Source organism: Orbicella faveolata, unplaced genomic scaffold (genome assembly GCF_042242905.1).
Source record: "Orbicella faveolata isolate gen_17 unplaced genomic scaffold, um_ofav_v1 contig_3, whole genome shotgun sequence".
NCBI classification, from domain to species: Eukaryota; Metazoa; Cnidaria; class Anthozoa; order Scleractinia; family Merulinidae; genus Orbicella; species Orbicella faveolata.
Genome location: NW_028301558.1, coordinates 7,760,966 through 7,782,752, shown reverse-complemented (window position 1 = coordinate 7,782,752; position 21,787 = coordinate 7,760,966). Strand labels below are relative to the sequence as shown.

Genomic DNA, 21,787 nt, shown 5'->3' with positions numbered 1-21,787 from the left:
TGCGATGTGGATATGCTAGGTCAAGCATTTGTTGCTGGGGATCTTAGACTTTTCATATGTCGGCAAGAAATGTATCATTGAATCAAAATCAATATTGCAAGGAAATATTGTTTCACTTTCGTCAAAAATAACTTACCATTTTGTACGACGGTTGATTGGTTTTGTTATTGGCTGTGGCACAGTAAAACAACAAAAGCATCGCAAACAGCGACAACAAGGACATCACAGAGACTTTGTGTGAACTAAAGGCCATTTCTTAATTCTTCACGAGCTTTCTATGGAAAAGCGTTTACAAAGCTGAGATTAATTTAACTATAAAACATTGCGATAAGAAAAAAGTTAAAACCATCACGGTTAAAAACTCTAAAAACTGTAAAAAACTCTAAAAAGCGATGACGTTTCGACGTTGTCTCAACGTCATTTTCAAGCCAAAATGAATAAGAAAACGTTATTTGAATATAAATGTACAAAACAAATCCTTAGAGATTTAAATAAAACACTATTAAATGCGAGAAATATTTGCACGCAGTGTCACATAAACAGTTTAGCACGAACGGAGTCCTTCTGGGTATTTTGCCCAGGTTTTAGCTCCTTAATAAACAACATCTCGAATATTAAACAGATTGGAGTACAAATAAAGCCTGTCTTTCAGTCAAAAAAGATCAGTCAAGTCCTAGCCCCGAAAGAGAAGAAGCCGCCGATTGTCAACAATCAGTGCGTGGTCTACAAATTTCAATGTGATCTGTGCGACACAGATTATGTCGGGTACACAACCCGCGACACTTGCACCAACGCATTGGCGAGCATAAACATTCTGCAATTGGAAGACACTTGGAAGACCATGGCCTATCGAAGTCTGATTTGAAGGAGGAACAATTCTCGATTTTGAGGAAATGTAGAACGAAGTTTGACTGCTTGACCATGAGTCGAGCTGTTTCAATAGTACATTACATCACTGATAATGCTGATGACATTTGTTTTGTCTTCATCAATAAGAAGAAACTATTTTAATTTCCTGTTACATTGCAGCAAACAAATATCATGTTTCATGCCACAGTCAGGATTGTGCTGAGTTTGTGAAAATATGACCTCGAAGTATTTTATAAAACGGTAATGTCGATAACTTCTCACCCTTAGGGATTCATCGAAAAAGTACCTTGTCTTTGAAGTCTTAAAAAAGAGCAATTATCAGTTTTGCATCTCTTAAGGAGTTAGGATCCCTTTTTGGCATTCAGTAATATCATGCTTCCAATCGAAGCTCGCGTAAGTCGTAGTCAGGGAATTTTTTTTCCAACTTAACAATTTCCATGGTGTAGGTTTCGACGTGTTTTAATAAAGTCGTTTCTGAAACTTTTAGTTCTAAATGGTCGACGAGAAAAAGCGAACCATCGTAATGTAAGTATCTGTTTTGCCTTCGATAGTTTAACGGTCGTAAATTTGCTACTGACGATCTGGTTATAATTGTTCGAGAGCTGATTTTCTCTGACTTGTTTATATCTTCTTTTCTTTTTCATACAACACTGGATTTCTATGTATTGTTCGCTCGACCCTGAACATGCAAGTTGGATAAAATAAAGGTAGAATTGATGTCGAATACTGACCTACGAGGGTGAAAAATCACATTAGTAAGCAAATGTGTGCCGTAAAATATCGTGAAATAAAATCCTTCATGCGTGATTTATTAGACTGAAAATATGAGCGTATACGATAATATCAAAGCGGAGCATAAACTGAAATAGCTGACAATATATATTCTCGTGATTTGAAACGAATAAATATTCAGTAATTGCAAGGAGACGAAATGTAGTTTTGTAGCTATCTATTTTTTTGTAATTACTTAAGTTAATCTTTTATCCATATTCTGTCCACGTCCAAATCAGGAATCATGCTTTTTGATTTTTTATAGCTTAAATTGTTATACTTTTTCTAATTGACTTTGCCTTTGAAACCGTTGGTATCCTCGCACTTAATGTCTAATTGCTTTCTTCTACTTCTGAGGGCTTGCATAAATAACTCTTGTCAGTACCATGCTTGTCAACACAGACTATCATGTTTGCCAAAAAAGGGCGTTTGAAAGGTTGGTCATTTGTCACTGATAATATTAGCACCCTGCGTTATAGAAAAGACTCCGTACATGTACGTGATTAATTGTCCGAAAAGTTTACAGTTTATCAAAGAACATTGGACGTTCCAAGTTTGTCAAAAATGTGCTCTATCAAGGCAGTCTATGTGAAAGAAAAATGTGCTGTGAACTGGCGTTAACTGGCTCTTTAACTGGAGTAAAATCACACACCGTATTTGTAGGCTTGGGTTTCTCGCCGAAAGTTGCAATCGAGTTTGCTTGACGCGAAAGAGGAGAAAGGAATGCTAGGGACCTTAATGTTAAAATACAAAGAAAAAGCTGAGAAAAATACAACCTACTAAGCTTACGCTGATAGCCGAGTCGCTCCAGCTTGTGTTAAGGTCGTTTCGCCTCGACTAAAATAATTCTCGATATGATAAAACAAGTTTGGGAATAATTATGAGAGGACAACTATATTTAGTACCAATTTTCCTACGAGGAATATAATTGGCCAGAACAGTTTGTTTATGTGACCATCAGTGTCCAATAAAATGGTGTCTTCCATTCGTTAGTTAACAAACACTGACGTGTTACCTACGTAAGTTGATAACTTTGATGTATAATTCTCTTTCCTTATTTGAGAAAATTTGCGCGTTTTTCTATCGACACAAAACATAACGGACTTTTGCAACATTATGCAAACATAGCAAGGAATTAACGATGTACCACTCGAATTTTTAACTTCAACGAATAATCAACATCCAGAGTTATAAAAACAGATGACATTTGTCAACTATAAGTTTTCTTCCGCACATAATGACTAAATGCTATCGATATTTTCAAATCATCATGAACCAAAAACAATAATTTTAGCAGTCAGTAAAGGAAAATAATCTCGAAAACTATGTTGAAGTCATAATCAAACATCTACAACCTCCATGTAGCCACACTAGACGAATTTTTCAACGAGTGAAAACGACAAAGCTTGAAATAAACCTAATCTGTACATTTTCCTTATTATAAGTTTGTAAACTCGGTATTTTTTATGTTTTGGTTGAGCGACTCGTTTTCTCCTGAAACAGATTGAAATAAATCCCCCAGTGACATCAATAAATGCGGATTCAATTTACAGCATGAAGAAATTTGAACATAAATTTTTAGTACATTAGCCGAGTGAAGTGAAAGTTTCCCGCAAAATCTGCTCTCTATTAGTGATGGCAATAAACGTGATGGCACGTGAATTCAATAATAAGAAACGAACAATTTCAAATTCAATCAGTTACTTATATCAACAGAAAAAAGAGGCGCACCGGCGATTAAAAAAGTTCCACAGTGTGGTATCGCACGATATTACACGAGACGAGTGTCTAAAATTGCTTCAGCAAACAGCGCTTTATCTGTGATTACCTTTCTATTTTCAAAATAAAAGTTTTATTGCCGTCGAACATTTATGGCTACAAAAAATGCGTCTCTGACAGTGAGAGAGTATATAAGCCATTTGTAAAACAGTCGCTCACCTTTCTAGTAAACTTGCGGGTCTTGAAATCTGCAGTCAATATAAGAAAGCAGAGAGAAACGTTAGATTTAAAAAGGCAATGAAAATCAGAATAGTAGCTTACACTGTTAGTCAAGTCACTCTTGCCTTATTACTGTTTAGAACACGAGTAAAATGAATCTCGATAAAACAAGTTTGTGAGATAATAGTGAATTAAAAGCTACATTTAAAATAGCCTCGATGTTTTATTCTTACAAGGAATGCTATTCGCTTAAACAGTTTTTTATTCTTGACTATTTGTCCAATAAAAGGACCTCTTCCATTCATCGCATTGCATGACTAATGACTATGACGAATTTAGCTTTGAGAGTCGGAACAAATTTTTCAAGGCGAATTAAACAAGAATAATTTTGTGATAGATTAAGTTTATCGTAGGGAAGTATTGTCCACTCTACTCCGGTCACAAAATAAAAAATAACATTTAACCCACATTGCAAAAACGTGCCTCTGACAAGACACTAATTCCTTGCTCACTACAGCCTCTAAGGAAATAGATGTTTTTATTTGATATAATGATGGACCTCTCATACTATGAACATTTTTAAGTCATAATAAAAATAAAAATAAATCGCTTTTTTTCCGCAGCCCGAAGAAAATTAAGCGTCAGTGTATCCACACCAGACGCATCAAGGATTCTGACATTGACGCTGAATGTTAAACTCACTGATTTTATTTAAAAAAAAAACGGTTTAATTATCTATCCTTTGCTGATTTCTTATATCTCGCTCCGTTCAATTTCCATTATGCGAAAATCAGGATATTTCTGTCATTAATATCTTCTTATACGAATTGTATATCGCAGAAGCGGAGTTTGGCCACTTCTTTGATCCTAGTTTTGTGATTGAACAATAAAATTGATAACCACGATATGTAAAATAGCCTTAAGAAAAAGAGGCCTACCGCCCAAAGATAAAGACGATACGGCTTAATAGTAGGCAGATCGATATTTAACGAGTTTACAATGAAAAACTACTTAGACTAACTGAATAGGTTTCAGGCTTTGTTAGAATCTCAGTATTCATGCCGAACGGACTTTCAATACAGCACTCTATCTGGCGTAATAATATAAAGGTGCATTTAATTACAATCACTACCCTTGCTATGGTCAAATTTCATCGCGCCAAATCTCCAAACTGTGATAGAACTGAGTAAAAAGAAGTGAGGCTGAAATATTGGACTAAACTGATTACTTCGAATAATGCAGCAGGGATGAAATTCCGTGGCAGCCTACAGCAGATCTAGAGATACTTCGCGCGTGACCACATTTTTTCTTTACACGCTGTATGTTCAGACACATCATTAGGGAGCTTAAGCAACGACGACAACGACGCCGAGGACGACGACTAGTAAAAAATGAATTTATATTTTACAAACGAAATTCGCGATTGTCTAGATCTGTTGGCTGCGCCAATGGCTCTAAAAACGTGCTTAAGCTAAATATGCAACGACGGCGTTCAATTCCAACTGGAAATACGAAAAAGAATTTGGTCATTTCACTTTGTTGTTTTGCAGAGGACGACGAAGAAATGTACAACGATTTATAACGCACGTGCACAGCTATTGTTTTGCTCATTAAACCTTTTGTTTTGTGACGTTCACGTTGCCGTCGTCGTCGTGGTTTGCTTAAGCTCCCTGTTATTCTGACTCGTCACTTAATGTCACGCTCTCGGTTTTTACCTTGAAAACGGTTTAATTTGGTATCCTTTGTTGATTTCTAAATGATAATGAGGCTCAATTATATTTTTAAAACTTTGTCACTCAGTTCAATTTCTGTTATGCGAAGGTCTGAACCATTTCTTTCAGTGATATCTTCGTATACGAATTGCATTAAGCGAGAGCCGAGTTGGCCACTTCTGTGATTCTAGTTTTGTGATTAAACAATAAAATTGATAACTACGGTATGTAAAATAGCCGTAAAAGAGGCCAACCGCGCAAACATAAAGACGATACGGCTTAGCTGTCGGCAAATCGATGTTTAACGGGTTTACGGTGCAAAACTGTTTAGACGAACTGAATCAGTAGTTTCCAGGCCTTGTTGGAAAGTTAACTCAGTATCCACGCTGGACGAACTTTCAAAACAGCACTCTAGCCAGCGTAATAATATAAAGGCCTATTTAATTACAGTCACTTACCTTTCCATGGCAAAATTTTATATAATCTCCAAGGTGAAAAGAAGTATATAAAGCTTGATATTGGATTAAACTGCATATGAGATTAATTCGAATAACGAAGAAGAGAAAAAACATCGGTGTTAGCTTACAGCAGAGATACTTTGTCTCATCGCCATTGTGTTGTTTTGCCTTCGAGTTAAAGTATTCCCGACAAAACAAGTTTTGAATAAATTTAGCAAATGCAGTATACGTACAACGTTTTCTATGAAGAATCTTTACAATGTTGATCATTCGAAAAGTTTGCCATTTCTTCGTCTTCTTCGCTTGTTGTTTGTGCTGGCAATTTTCTTTTCACATGGTTAAGAAATACTGACTTTCGGTATCTGATGACTTCGACAAATAATTATAGTGTGTTTATGCTTATTTAATTGAGCTTAAACAGCGGGGAAGTGAAGGGAAGTGAAGTTTCTTAGTATTCTCAGAGTTTGGGCAGGAATATTTGAGTAGAAATTATTTCACAGTGAGCTCCAGTGACTAAATCATCGAACGCTGAGAAAAAGTATCATAGGATGGGGACACTATCAGAAGCATAACTATTAATGTAAAAAACTGTTTACGAGAAGGTCAAGGTCTTCATGGCAAACAAACCTCGCAAAGCGGGTAGCTGGCGTTAAAAATAATTGTTCTTCTTTTTCACTTGGCTCGGTAAAACTAACAAATGTGCCTACTTTTCCGTCTTTTTCTCAGACGTAGAGTGCGAGTGACTTAATTAACCATTAATTGTTTCATGCGTTCAAGTGTTCTTAAGCAAATATTTGTATTGTTTCTAATTTTATGTTAAATATATTTGAGTTCTGGTTGACTGGATTCGTTTCACAGAATAGACTATAAACATCTCCTGTTAATCATAATGGCCACTGTTGCTTACAGCTGACTGTTGAAGGGAAACGCGTAAATTTGATATTTTTGGATTTTCGGAATGGCTTCAAATAAACCGCTTAAGTCGGCTTTTAATCATAAAGGCATATGTTGTGATACTAAACTACAAGGGAGTTTCTTCCGTAACTGACTAGAAATAACCCGCCTCAGTCTCTCGTCAAACTCGTACAGGACCTGATGTAGGCAGACTTGAATGCATGGTATGACGCGCGTGACCCCACTTTTTCGCGCGCTACTTCTTGAACGATGACCACGCAGTTAGATTTTGCACATTATGCTTTTATTTCCCCACTTAAATGCTTCACCTTAATGCTCCATTTTTCCTACTAAAATGCTCGGTCTCACCCCAAAAAGTACCTAAAATGCTCGGTTGACAATGATTGTTCAGTATCACGAGGTTGATTGGTTTCTAAAGGTTTTCCCTCTTTGCATTAATAAATATGTCATCAAATACGATTGCATTTTTGAGCTAATTTGATCTAAACGCAGTCCACTGTTGCAACCGCTTACTTTATTTGTTTATTAAGTATTTCCGAAAACGATTTTTGTCACGAAACAAATCACTTTTCATTAGGACTCTGAAAATATCTGTTACCCTTGACCAGGTTTTATATTGCCCGGCAATTATAATTTTGTACGTCCTCTCAGTGGAAATGTTTTCTTTAATTAAGCAGCACTGCTTCATTAAATACACAAGATACCGAATTATGCAAATACAGTATTTAGTTTCAATGAATCATCACAAAGAAAGATTCTAATCTGAAAAAATCTATTGCTCTTCTAAATATATATTACCCTTTATATTACCTAGCATTTTTGGTTTCGTACTTAGTTTTTGTTATTTTTTTGTTTCTTCAATTCAGCAGCACTACGCCATTAAAATACACTCTGGAGTCAAGACACCGAGTTATGCAAATATTCACTTTCAATGAATCATCGGAAGGCTAACTCTTCCGTTTCCGTTTTAACGCCTGAAATGCGGCCGGCTTTACTATTTTTTTCCTGATTTGGGCTTGGGCTGAATACTATTCAATCTGCATTAATTCTCGATCTCTAACGAACATAATGTAAACTATCTCTCGGCGATGAAAAAGTCTGAGTAGAATTCATTTCTGTTGAACATGCATGTCCTTTTCCCGACTTGTGCTGTCAAAGAGCTATTCAGAGCCTTTTTCGATATGCTGCGTCCCTTGCTAAGTTGAACGTGTTGACGGATTTTAAGTTTTATTAGAATTATAGGATTATTTTATTACAATTTTAAATTATTAGAATTGTAGAATTGTTAGAATTGTAGAATTATCATATCATTATTGTACATATTTCTGTTTTTAGTGTAAACACGACCCCACAAGTAAACCTATTGCTTTAAACTAAATCGTGTGTAAGTAAACGATTGTTGTTATCGTTGAACTGTAGAGGTACAGGGCTGGCTTCCGGTGTCTCCATTGTCATGGTAAATAGACCAGTCCTTTTAGCTAGCTTTCTGGCCAGCACTAGTATTATAGTTCAGAACAACAGTTCATCAGTTGGCGAAAATTACCAACTTAAACTTGCTATGAAGGTCTGATCATATTGATTGCGTTCCCAAATTTATCGGTTGAATTAAGCGTCGCTACCGAACTGTTATTGGTTTATTTACTGTTAAAACGATACTCATCGATTGCGAAAAGCTAAAAACAAAGCTATCTTCAAGTTCTTTCCAACCTCACAATATTCAACTAATTTATAGCGCATCCAATATTCAATATACTTAGCTGTACTGGACACATCTTGACCCTGTTGTTATTGGTTATTATGGAAATGTTATTTTGCCGAGAGCTGACTTACTTTTATTTAATTACGTTGGTGTTATATATTAAGGACCCAGTTGCTGATTAGCCAACCAAGAAAGCGGACAACGGTGTTTCACTTAGCAGATGTTCAAAGGTTTTTTGAATTTGTGCTGCTTTAAAACCTAAATTAATCGAGAAATTTTACTCTGCAATAGACAATGTCATGGCACAATATGAACAAGGTCCTTGCGTATCTTTTTCGTTTAAAAAATTTCACAGTGATTAAAGTTTCACTTACCTTCGCATGATTGTCCTGTATTTTTCTATTGACGGTACATGTAGCATTTCGGAGAATACTGCTGCTGTTTCATACTACAGAGTAAAATCAGATCCTTTGGGGTTAATTTCAAGATCGGTTAACAATCTACGCATCCTGCTGAAGTCATCCGGCATTCCCAAATATCCTCTTCACACTAACCTGTGACGTGGCTAAAAAGTGTGTATGACATCACAACCAGTTCCCAAGACCATGCTTGTGCTATTCGCTTGGCGTACAACCAATACCAAAAGGACTAGGCTGAGCATGAATTAAGTCCCAGAAATAAGGTGCTTGTAGTTAGATGCAGCTCAGTAGTCGAAATTGACCTTTTTAAGCACCCTTTGTGGTTGATTGTCAATCCGGGTGACTCAGTATTTTAATTACAGGTTGAATGTTCCAATTTTATCACTAGTTCCCCGTTGCATTGCTTGCTTTTATCAGATATGTACTCTATCTTTATCACTCAGCTTTTGTATAAAAATTCGGTTTTTTTCACACCAAAGATTTCTCACCCTTTTTAATCAGTCCGGGATCGTTATCAGATTTGATAACCATGTGACGTCAAAACATGGCGGCCATTTCAAAAAACCGGGAGTTTTCGTATTCACTTCGCTTTGCTCGTTATTTGTTCGATTATACTCGGGTAATTTACCCATAATTCTATTCGATAATTACCAGAAAAGAAGGAGCCTCACGTGTTTTGAAGATGGCGGTTGAAGACCAGCGTAAACGATGTAAAATGCTACTCGTAAAGTGAAACAGCACTTGCAATTTTCCATCCAAACCAGGTATGTTTTCATTTTGTCATTAGATTTAAGTTACCTGGAGATTTTTGCGAAAATTGCAAAAAATATGTCGTTAATCTTCACGCCATATTCTTGGGATTTAACGTGTTTTTAGTGTTGTGCACGATCTGTGAAAAAAGTGCACGGGGGTATTTTGATTTGCGATGTGTTGTTCGTAACGGCGGCCATATTTACAGCTGTAATCGATATGTTCCTAGGTATTGAGATGGCGGATGCTGGTACCCATAGAATCAAAATAGCAAATTTATGTCGATTTTGTGGATATAGTTTGGTCATTACGTAGGGTAGGTTTATTGTTGTCGAGTTTTGCAGCATAAAATTTTCGTTCCTTTTAGGCCTGACAGACACGCACCATTCAACTTTAAGAATTACTGGTGGCAAAATCAAGGGGTACGTAAAAGTAACTTACATAAATCATCTAAGCCCCTTCAGAAAAAAATATAGCTCTTAGCGAGTCGCTCGATTCATGATACGGCAGTCCAGGTGGTTGGGAAACCACTTGCGAATCTAACATTAGTTGTTTATTTTCTTTTGAAGGGTTACCATGAGGTCAAAATCAAGGGGCCAGAAGGAACTCCTTTTCATGTCCTTCCTGAAAATTGGAAACAAAGACTCGTTCGCACTTCGTTGTGTTTTGCCGGAAATTAGAGAAATACCCGAGACACTTCTAGACGTGCCACAGTCTGGTATCCAAGAGCGCTGAGAAAAATTACACTTTGAAAGAAGTTGCTGGAAGACAGATAGGCCGGGTGCAATACTTCATAAACAGGGAACTAAAACGCCTTTCGGACTGCGGGAAAACCGACAATCACGTTAAAGGGTAAATTGCCTATATTTTAGAGTCAATTTCAACAACTCGCGGTCCTGAAATATTTTCCGGAAATGCCGGCCAAACTAGGTCAGTTTTCTGGCACACCAGTCGTTATATAATGAAGCTTATTGTTGGATTTAGCGAGTGAACTATGGTACGAAAACACATTACTTGAATTATAGTTTCTTTTATATGAATCAGTCATTAAAAGCGTTTTTCCATATCACCGAATGCACAACAATAGACTACTGATCTAAAACTAAAACAATTTTTTTTCCGGAAATGCCAAGACTTCCCAGTTTACTGTCACATCTCACGACATAAAGTGTTGCATGTACCCATTCCACGGAACGGAGGTGTATCACGAATTAAAGTAAATATACCTGCTATATTTTTGTTGTTGTTCCAGAACCATATCAGGCGAGCCCACAACGACAAAGAGAACTCCAGTGCATCAAAGATGGAAACGAAATGTACAATACGGCAGAGGGGATTGAATTAGCAATCGCAGAAATGAAATTAGGCGTGGGATGGGATATGGCCATCGAGGTAAGCTATTCTATCTTCAGTATATCTGGACAGAGAGTCGACAGAGAGAGGGTCGCGAACTGTTCCCATACTGTTATTTCCATTTCATAGTAATGAATCATAGTAGGAGATGTTTCGGTCCTAACCACGCTTCGCTCATGCAAATTGAACGAAATTCAGTTACAGCTCTCCGCTTGGAATATAGAAGCAACTTGTTCAGTGTCAATTTGTGAACTCAAGATGTATTTACTGTTAGTGTTTCGTTTATATTTTATACAGACTGTTGAACAGCCAGCTTCGCCAACTACCAAGAAAATGAAGCCTGAGTGAAAATCATATTAGTATCAATAAACAACGCTTTTGTGAACAGAATAACTGTTGTCTACCTTCGTGTGTTTTTACTCGGAACAAATATTATGCGGTGTCTATCTGAAAATGAAACTTTTCGCTGTAGCTTTTGGACAAAGACAGTTTTCTTCCATACATCTCTGTTTCTATTCCATAATCCAGTAACCTATTGCGAAGCAAACATACAATTACAATTAAATGAAATTGCATTGTGATGTTGTGAAAAAAGTAACTCCTTTCATCGCAGCACCCCGTCGACCGCCATATTGAATTATACACTGTTGCTACCAAATAATGTCACGTGAACGAAAATTTGCGCAGCGATTGGTTAATGGTTTGTTTTGGTCGAGGTTATCAAATCTGATAACGATCCCGGACTGTTAATATCAATCTGAAGAACAAAATATTTAGTTTCGTTTGCTGAGAACATCACAAAAAAATCGTAATAGACCAACCACGTCAGTGTTAGGGTAAGTTGGGCGATGTGCCATGGCCGCTGTTATTCATTAAAAACCGCTCATGGAAATAAGATAAATGGATAACTAATCTATTGACAATTAAGCTCAGGCAAAGGTGAGGTCAAAACAAAAAGGGAGCCTAATAAGACAAGATGAGTTATAATCATTCATGAGAAAGGGTAGGAAGTGAGCTTAACTTGGTGGAGGTGGGCTGAACTGGCAGTGTGTATCGAATTCTGTAGACTGAGAGGAACACACCCTACCTTCTTTTTGTTCTATCAGTGTGTATTCGTGGTTAAGTACTTCACCGTGAAAGCCCGTGACCATTGCTCAATGTAAACTTGCTATTGTGATATCGGTCACAGGATAGACTTGTAACTACTACTGATTCTCATTTGTCCAACGTAATTACGAGTACTATTCAAGGTTAGAGTACCTGTCACTCCCTAATTAAGCTAACCCTTTCCAGGTCCAAATGACTCCACTTTTTCCCAAAAAGTCTATTGGACTAATTAACCTAGGATGAACTACATTTGGTCTAGTTGGTAGGAGTCATAAAAAATTTCATTTGCTTGAAATAAATTCCTTTTTTCCTATTCAGATCTACGCAAGAATCATGGAATTCGTGTGCACTGCGTACCAGCACTGTACTGTATAACTGAAGGAGGCAGCCTCTTGCAATGGTAAGAAACGTGGTTAACGTGTCTGTTTAATCATTTATTGCTGTGCCTGCCATTAAGCGAGCCATTGATTATTGGGTTCCTTTTTTCAGTGCAAATCACTCCTCCTTTTATCTGCTTTTATTTAACAACAGTAGTGGAAAGTTACAAGTTAGTCAACATTTAAATCTGATCAGGCAAAACTTGAACGTGCAAAAACTGTTCAATAAGTAATGCGACAAGGCTTAGAGTCTCTAATTCGTTACAAAAGATATTTGTGTTCGTTGTTAAATTAGAACCAGTTATAATCACAAAGCTGTAGTAATACAGCCAATCTGCTCATGCTCACGCATTTACTTGAAAAAACGAAAAGTTTTAACAAGTGCCAATCGAAAATTTTATTCCACAATAAGCATTTAAACACTGAAACTGTTTTGCATCGAAAACTAGTCCTGAGGCTTGGGAACTTCTTCAACAAAGATCCGGGACACTGATATAAATCCCGAGTAGGCATCGGCACCTCCTCCATAAACCTTACCGCCACTACTGCAATCCCCAACCCAGAATCCCACGCGCACCTTTCCTGTGTGGATGTTGTTACAGTGTCCCTCAATATGCCGGACCCGGTGGGGATTTTGGGACCTAACGCCCCCTAAGAAGACAATACCATCAATAGGTAGGGGATCTGCACATTCAGCACCGTTGAAAGTGAAATACCAGCGTTTGCAGCAGTTGTCACAGTTGGTGATTCTAAGAGCACCAGTCCAGTAAACATGGAGGGAAGTGTCAGAGAAGTTCTTGGTAAACACACAGTCCTAAAAAAAGAAATGTTTATCTGAATTGTACATTCTCAGGCAGTTCTCTAGATGTCGTTATAATCACTTTGTTGTCATGGCTGTAACTGTGTGTTGTATCAGTATTTGAACTAGGAACTTCTAAAGCCAGCAGTAGAGAGCAGTTCTTAAAGACGTCATGCGGATTTCAGTTTCCGCGTGGCATTACGTGGGATTTGAAAGATTACCTATTTATAATTCAGTATAAAGAGACAATCAAAGAGCCCTGAGAGCCTACATGTTAATGCAGAGGCCTTTGCCTGATCCAATTCTTATTGATGTAAGCCATTTGAAATTCAATAACTGAAACCGGGAGCCATAATCGGGGACGGAGACCGTAAGTCTTGGGATCCGCGCGCACCTATGATATGGGACAATTTTTCTATTTTTAGAACAAATTGCGCCATCCTGACGTCATATATTCGCGCGGATCCGCGCACGTGTCGGGGGCTCTCGCGCGGATGTTGTCACGTCGAGTGATCAAATGGTGAGAGCTGCGAGATTCTCTTGCAGATTTTTTCACAGCGATGGCAGGGAATAAGGCAGGGAATAAGAACCAGGACTCTTAAATGTAGTTTTATGCTCTGAGCTAATGGAAAAAGTGAGTTTTTTTTTTTTTTCGCGCTGTGAATGAATAATATCTGCTCGCGCTAGTTGTACGCGTCAGTTTTTCGTTTGTTCTGTGAAGAAAAGTTATGTAAGAAAACTCTTTACTCTGGTATCGAGTTTATTTGTGAGTTTCCCCAAAAATGCTTAATCATAACCAAACCCTGTTTTTGATAGTTTCTTATGGTTTCTGTTTGTTTGGCGAGTTTGCGAAAGTTTTTGAAAGGAAAGTCTGACACGTACATTCAGTAGCTCATTTGCATTGTGCAGCGCGCGCTCTTTCAAGTCCGAGTCGTTGTTTTCAATTGTCAACAAACCTTGACAAAGATTTATTTCGTGGTCTTTTGTGCCGAGACGCTGCAACAGTTTTCACGAACGCCAAAAGGCCACTAATATCATGTGTGTTTCTTTGACATAGTGAAATTTTACGCGACGAAAATAAAAGAAACAAGGAAAATTGATAACTCAACCAAAAAAAAAATCAAAATCGTTATTCGAGTTGATTAAAGAAAGCGTCGTCGTAATTTTGCTGATTGTTTCTGCTGTGCTCACATATTTTCAGCTAAGCTTTTAATATGTTCTCAAACATTTATCAACCTTAAACATATTTAAAAACTAGAGATATTATATGAGTTCGATGTACGTTTTCACAAAAGTGGGAAGTCCAATTTGTCATGTTTTACTGACTGTACAAAACACGCATCGGCGGGCGCTCTTATTCATCGACAACAGACAATTATTTTTACACAAACAAAACTGAGCAGCATCTACAGACATAAACTTTATTGTCGCTTATTGGGCCTTGATAAAACATGAAGCGTTGCTTACAATTCAGGCGAAACTCAAACTTGCAATTACTTTTTTTTGTTTTACTTTTCGGTCGAGATAGACTCTGGCGAAATCCTCGCAAGCCTGTGGCAAGAGGAGGGAAACTTTGAAGTCCGGAAACGCTGCTATATCCAAACATACAACTAGTTTTTTGCTGTGGTTTCGAAGAGCTGTTAATCTTCAACATATGTGAAACTTAGAGTGGAGTAATGTACAGCTCATGTAAAAGAAGCATCCGTCGGAACACAACTTGGTCAGCGATACCATATCTAAGCTTAAAGCGGAACATACCTAAATTCGATACTGCCTTACTTCACTCAAACTGGAGCAGCTTAAGACGAAAATACTTAAGCAAAATTCCAACAGACCTAAACGCGTTGAGTTGTGGGCCAAAAACATGACAAAATTTCGAGAATTTCGGACGCCATTTCCCCCGCGCGACATCTGCAAAAATCCTCGCAGCATGTACGCGCGTGTGCCTCAGGCGATGGCGCAATTTGTTCTAAAAATAGAATTATTGTCCCATATCATGGGGACAACCCCAATACTAGAAATGGCGCGCGCTTACGGTCTCCGTCCCCGATTATGGCTCCTGCTGAAACAAAATGTATTCCCTGCCTTTTTTCTATGCGCTGTTGCCGGGCGCTGTTGCGCTTCTTCGGTATAGAGCCTGAAACAGGGAGCGCAGTGCTTGATGGTTAGGTAACTTGCGTAACAAGCGCTCTTCTTCGAACACTCAACATTATGGCCACTCCAAAATTGGGTCAAAAGCAAAAAAAAAATATCGACAAAGCTGCCTCCGATTCCCGACTTCTTTTGCTCTCGCTGCTAGTTTCGCGCAACCAGATCTTTACTCGTTCGCACTTTACTAGAGAAACGCTTGCCATACGGGTTACTTAATGGTTAGGTTGCGGTCTGATTTTCGAGGGCTATATGAAGGCCCACAATACCATGAACACCGAGGAACTCTGATGGGTACCTCACTCCAGTCAAGGAAGAACTCTTGGGAACGAGGCAGTTATTGTATCACAGCTTACCACCGCTATGAAATTCTTTATTTTTTAATCTTCTCAATTAATGCTAATGAATTGGCACTCAAAAGTAAAAAAAAAAGGCTTGCTATTCCTCTAATGATCTGCTGAAGAAATAAGAGGAAGTGTTCGTCATTGTATACAACCCATGTACCTTGATTAGGCCGTTATCTTTGCCATCATTCAAGTTTTTCCATGCACACTCTTTCCAGTTCTTAGAATGTGTCTGAAAGGGAGTCTCATTGTTTCCACTTGTCCCAGTCTCCCCAGGCTCTCCTTTTTGTCCGCTAGGGCCCTGGATACCAGTTTCTCCCTTTGTTCCTTGCAGTCCTGGAGCTCCCGCCGGTCCAGTCATTCCCGGGGGTCCCTGATTTCCGTTATTTCCATCACGTCCATCCCGTCCGGGGATCCCTGGAGAACCAGGCTTGCCATGTGTGCCGGGCTGACATGCGCAGCAGAAGGAGGGCGGCTTTGAATAAAACGACAATTCATTATATCTAAAGCAAAAATTTAAAATAATGTACCTTGCAAATAGAATTCCATATGGGCTATATTTTCATGCACGAAAAAAAGCGAAACGTTCAATCCGCTCCACGTATAGCATTCTTCACATGTGAAGAATATAACTCATCGCTGTCTAGAGTAGAATAATATTAATAATAATGATAATGATAATAATGATGATAATGGTAACGGTAACGGTAATGGTAATGGTAATGGTAATGATCGCCTATTTACCCAGGATAAACCTTCAGTACAAATAACTGTTGTCAACGGGGTCCTGCTGACTAAGAATTAAAAATTAATACATAAAAATTGTTAAGATATATAAAATAAGATACATATTAAAGCAAAAATACACTAAGTTAAAAACCGTTAAATATACAATAGAAATTACCAGTAGTAATCGTCCAAGGCTTTCCTAAATAAAACTCCAGAATTAATGTTTCTAGGCACCTAAAAATTAAAAGCTACCGCGCGTAAAATCCAGTCTGACCTTCAGCAGTTTTGCCGTTATCCCATTGTTTCTAGTGTTGCAAGCCAATCAAAGCAAAGCACTCAAATGACTTTAGTGGAAGGCGGTTTCGAAATCATGGCCCGGTCGAAGTTTGTGTTTCGAAGTCAAGGATTCGGCTTTTCGTTTCGCTCCTTTGGATTTACCGTTAGATAATTTTATCGAGACGCTATTGAACAACAACACTTTGAGTGAAACAAGCAGGGATGTTGCCTTGCTCAAACATTTTTTGAGAACGAAACGAACAGATAAAGATTGAGAAATATAATTTAGGTCTTACCCTGTAATTTTGCAATTGTCTACTTCTGCACAGTATGACTAACGGTCTAAAAACTTGATAAAAACGGGAAATAAGGAAAATAATTAACATGTAGCCGTCGTGGTTCATGTTCTCCAAATCATGCAGAATTTGGTTATTTCACGTCGCTGTTTTGCAGGGCGGTCACCCCAAAACGCAGACCATGCAGACTGCAGACTGCAGACTGTAGATGATCGACTGTAGACCGTGCAGACCGTACAGACAGTGTAGATGACTGAGTACTTTTATCTCTTATTCTTGTTTTCGCATTTACTTTTGTCGAATTTGTTTTTGGTTCTCGTCACAAAATAGTGTTCAATTGTTCAATTATTCAATCATTCCGCGCAAGCTCGGTATGTGACGATCTGCGACTGTTGATTCAATAGACGGACGCATTATAGTCATTACAGACTTTATAAGGGAAACTCTCTTTAGTAACTATTTTAGAATGTAGAAATAAACTTCACTTGTAATGTTATTTCACACGTAAGATGTACATTTTCTACTCTTGGTTACCTAATGTAATTCAAAATGGCTGTTGGAGCGTGACCGCGATCACACCAAAAAACCGAATGCATGGAAAGATTAAAGAAAACCGAATAGCATTTCAAATTCTCAGCAAAATAAGGTTGCCGTGATGAGTTCATGTGATGGTAAATTTGCACTCAGTCTGCATGGTCTGCACGGTCTGCAGTCTTCAGTCTGCAGTCTGCATGGCCTGCGTTTTGGGGTGACCGTCTCCTGTCACGCTTTGTTAAATGTCAACACTTGAAGAGTGATGACTGAAAAATTCTAAAAAAGTCGGATTATTTTCGTTTCCCCTAAAATTTTGGGACATTTACCTAAGCACTTGGCTAGATTCACGTGGGAAGCTTCACTGTGGCCTACATGATGACATTGCGTAATTAGACAAATTTCAAGTCAACATTGCTGACTTTTGCTGAATGAGCGATTTCTCGGCCATGATTTCAACGATTTGCAAGGATCGAAGATGCTTTTGGAAGCGGGCAGCAATCCCAAAGGTATTTAAAGTAAATTCGAATGTAATTTTACGGTTAGCTCGAAATTAGAAGCGAAAACTTTACCTAAATGAACATACGTAACGTGACCGCCGCCATGTGCAGGCAAAATCCACGCATGTTGTTCTAATGCGACTAAATTCGCTTCGGACCGCCGTTTTTCCATTTTAAATCTCAATTAACTCTTGAATTATGTGTATTGAATTGTTTGTGGGTTCGTAAAGCTCAGAAACTTTGGAAAAAAGCTTCGTTTCGTCGAGAGATTGACATTTTTGAAAAGGACGCGTAGTTAATATTCTAATGGCGGCCGCCATTGCAACGGAAATGCGATTCCTCTGTTAACGCCCCCCAAAACATCGTGGAGAATTCCAGTTTCGATCGTTTACTGCTCTGTTTTCAGGATGTGTCTAGTGATAGTTTATGGAAAATGATGTTTGGCTGCCTAAAATGTGACATGGAGAGTGGAAATACAGTTTATTTTTAGTTTTCCGACAATTTTTGCCATTTTTTGCGAAATTTTAATTCGTATAAAATTGTAAAAAAAAAAAAAAAGAATACTACTAACCTCCGTGAGGCAAACTAGAAAGTACTTTCTATGCTCTTTTAAATGAGATATAGTAGATAGTTCTCCGGTAAATATTTCTTGAGATATTAAGGAAGCAAATCATATACGACATTGCCACGCCCCTTGACGTCGACGAGAATGAGTTGGTGACGTTCTTATCGTTCTTATCCTTGATTGTTTTTCACTAGTGCCCGCCAAGGCTACCGGTAAGTCAAAAACAACTTCTATATAAATTTTATTAAGGAAAAATCCCTAAACTTTTAGCTACTCGGAATTAAATTTACTTCTGTTTTCCGAGCCGGGCTCTTCCTAATTTGCATAATCCGTAATCGGCCCGTGGGCATTACGGCTGCATAATGACCGCTCAGATCTCACTCTTAGGCAATCAGAGCGCGCGTTATATCGGCCACAAGCTAAAGCCATATAATAATGAATGTTATTGTGCCACTCTTTCGTCCATATGACCGAGGTAAAATTTAAACCTAGGTATTTCGCGTGGGTTTCGTTCGTGAACCGCACGGTTTCGTCTCGTTCCTCCCGCGTGCCCTTCACGCGTTCTGCCCCTTCGGTTCACGCGTTCCGATGTGTATTGACCTCAGGCGGTACTGTAACTGAAGTGAGGGCCTACAAAAATTTATTTACTCCTTGAATTTACCGTGATTTGATCGCCGGTTTGCTTGCTGTTGCTGTTTCCCGTTACAACGCCGAATGTGGCCAGCAAGATAATCAATAAATTTGGCATGGTGGTGTGCTGTTTAAATTCACCAGTTCGGTCAATGATTTACGAATCCAGCGACCTGTGGATGAGAGTACGTTATAAAATAAGGATTTGTGCGCAAAAGAAATTACCACTATGTAAGCGTGTACGTTTGAGTGCGTGTGTGGAAAACGGACTATGTGGGCTGGGGGTGTTTGAAGTAACTACAAAATAACTGGTTACCATTAAATTGCTTCTACTCAGTGAAGGATGCGAGAGTAAAGTATTCTTCTAAGCTTTTAATTGGTTTGCTATTCATACAGTTATGAACAATGTCTGTGTAAGCTTAGATTATCAACTGAACGAACGGAACATGAATGCTGATCAAAATGGCACACTCACTTGAAAATGAATTGTCGCTAGTCCTGCCCTCTCATCATGTAAGTAGTACCACAATAAGTCAGGGTCAATGTCGAACAGCACACTAAATAATTATTACTCTGTCCAGAAACTCGTATGCCAAAGCTCGTTGTTTTCTACCCATTCTTTCAGATGATCACGGCATGCTCTGCCACGCCCCAACTCTTTGCCAATCACACTAGTACTTAGGAAAGTCTCGATGTTTTCTGATCCTCTCAACTCTTAAGGGAGGTATGCTGTACTGCATTCCCTGCCACCCAGGTTTGCCATCTTACCCAGCCTCTCTCTTTCTTTGTGTATACTTAGTACTGGGGGTGGCACTGAGGGGACCAAGGTTGGTCAGTGTCCCCTTAAGTGCAGTCAAGTTGCTAAGTTATATTTGCAAGAATTCAAGGTGTGTTCCTTTTCTCCTGGAGGTCCAATTATTTGATGTACAGAACAGCGCAGAGTCTCTTTAAAAGGTCATCATTTTTAGGTTTTGAAATATTTCTCAAAGCGATTTGATCGTATCGATTTAAGAAGTTATTTTCAAAAAGTTATAATGATAACAATTAAAATGAACCAAAAAAAATTCAAAATCGTAGCTAAATGGTTGCGATCTAACGGCGTATTGTATTTGCCACTTCCCTTGACATTCGTATGTAGAAAAATGATGTCAGAAGATTTATAATTATAGTGAAAGATTCCCGACGGGCACATTCATTAGGTTAACGAGTAAGTTTTCCTTACCTTTAGAGAGAAATTAACCTGGTGTGTAATTTCGATCTTAACGTGTTAACGTTACGAAAAGGAGAAGTTGAACGTGATCTGTCTCCGATGTTTCTTCCTCCAGTCGCTTGTTTGTTCGATCTGGTTAGATTCCTCTCAGAGCTTGCATTAAGAATAAACCTTTTGACTCAGCTATTTTCAGTTTTAATTCTCAAACGTGATTGGTTGTCAACGCTAAATTATTCCATGACATGAATTCTATTTCGAAACTGAAAGTTAAACGTGATGTTTGTCGAGATATTTCTTCTTTTAGCGCTTGTAAACACATCAACGTTACCAAAAGGAAAAGTTTAACGTGATTCGCCTTAAGATATATTTCTTCCCGTATCACTTGTTCGCTCGCTCGTTCTTTCCAGGTTCCTGTCAGAGTACAACTAACAATTAAACCTTTTGATTATACATTGTCTCGAAATATTTCTTCCTTTAGCGCTTGTTGGTTCGTTCTTGCCAGGTTCCTGTCAGAGCATAACTAACAATTAAACCTTTCGATTATACATTGTCTCGAAATATTTCTTCCTTTAGCGCTTGTTGGTTCGTTCTTGCCAGGTTCCTGTCAGAGCACGCATCATGAGTAAACCTTTTGATTTATTTTTGACCTTAATTCTCAAATGAGATTGGTAGTTAGTCATCGCTAAACTATCCGATGGCATGCATTCTATTTCGCATGTGAATGTTAAACGTGATGTGTCGAGAGATTTCTACCTTTAGCGCTTGTTCATTCTTGTCAGTGGAACTGATGGTACAGCCGTTCTTAGGCTTGTTAGATCAGGACTTTAACGAAATACATCCTTGCTGTTGGTTTTTCGAAAACTGGTGATAGAAGTTTTTCTTCGTTTCAGTTGAGTCTCTGGCAATTCTTGTTCGCAAACTAACATTTAAATTTGATGCACCCACAGGATAAATCTTAGCATTGCAAAAACTTGCAAACTCGTTCACAAATGTAGATACTGGAATTCTGGTGACAGGTCATTCGTATTTTCATGACGCCAGAATATATGTAATAAAGGAAACAAATGGGGTGCATTCACTAGGTAAGAAGGAACGTTTCCTTACCTTGATGAAAACGTTAACCCGCCGGCTGGTCTTTAAGATAGACGTAAACACATCAACGTTACCGAAAGGAAAAGTTGAACGTGGTCTGTCTCAAGATGTTTCTTCCTTTATCGCTTGGTCATTCATTTCTACCAGTTTGTTGTCAGAGCGCTAGCATAACTAAAAATTAAACTTTTCCATCAGATTTGTATTTTAATCGTCTTGTGTGATTGGTAGTTGACGTTCAGTGCTCTAGTAGCTCTTGACATGCATACTATTTCGCACGTGATGAAGGTTCTACATTTTC

The 21,787-nt window shown here is 38.3% G+C and overlaps 2 protein-coding genes, 1 long non-coding RNA gene and 1 pseudogene across 9 annotated transcripts in view; 1 reads left to right on the top strand and 3 right to left on the bottom strand.

Annotated features, from left to right (window-relative positions):
• LOC149106223 (collagen triple helix repeat-containing protein 1-like) overlaps positions 1 to 21,787 on the bottom strand; it is an 84,864-nt gene that overhangs the window by 1,479 nt on the left and 61,598 nt on the right. The window contains exons 2-3 of one of the 2 annotated variants that reach the window (XM_089297774.1): positions 3,580 to 3,608; positions 137 to 275 (exon numbers count right to left, since the gene is read on the bottom strand). In XM_089297774.1, coding sequence (XP_089153900.1) covers positions 137 to 253 — 117 coding nt within the window. In that variant the 5' untranslated portion in view covers positions 254 to 275; positions 3,580 to 3,608. The remainder of the gene's footprint in view (positions 1 to 136; positions 276 to 3,579; positions 3,609 to 21,787) is intronic. The other variant, XM_089297775.1, reaches the window with a different exon arrangement.
• LOC110061059 (uncharacterized) overlaps positions 1 to 21,787 on the bottom strand; it is a 100,666-nt pseudogene that overhangs the window by 17,304 nt on the left and 61,575 nt on the right. The gene's annotated exons all lie outside the window — the stretch shown is intronic.
• LOC149106230 (uncharacterized) lies at positions 9,321 to 11,315 on the top strand. Of its 5 annotated transcripts, XR_016209692.1 has the most exons (5): positions 9,321 to 9,546; positions 9,900 to 9,954; positions 10,102 to 10,384; positions 10,785 to 10,924; positions 11,183 to 11,219. It is a non-coding gene; the product is annotated as an uncharacterized LOC149106230 (long non-coding RNA). The 5 variants fall into 5 exon arrangements; XR_016209693.1 differs by lacking the exon at positions 9,900 to 9,954 and having other exon boundaries at positions 9,328 to 9,546; XR_016209691.1 differs by lacking the exon at positions 9,321 to 9,546 and having other exon boundaries at positions 9,557 to 9,954.
• Positions 12,406 to 20,538, bottom strand: LOC110061050 (collagen triple helix repeat-containing protein 1-like). Its single transcript, XM_089297795.1, has 4 exons — positions 20,410 to 20,538; positions 19,219 to 19,360; positions 15,821 to 16,135; positions 12,406 to 13,183 (listed from the first exon to the last, which is right to left on the bottom strand). The coding sequence occupies exons 2-4, from the start codon at positions 19,303 to 19,305 to the stop codon at positions 12,815 to 12,817; spliced, it is 771 nt and encodes a 256-aa protein (XP_089153921.1). The 5' UTR covers positions 19,306 to 19,360; positions 20,410 to 20,538; the 3' UTR covers positions 12,406 to 12,814.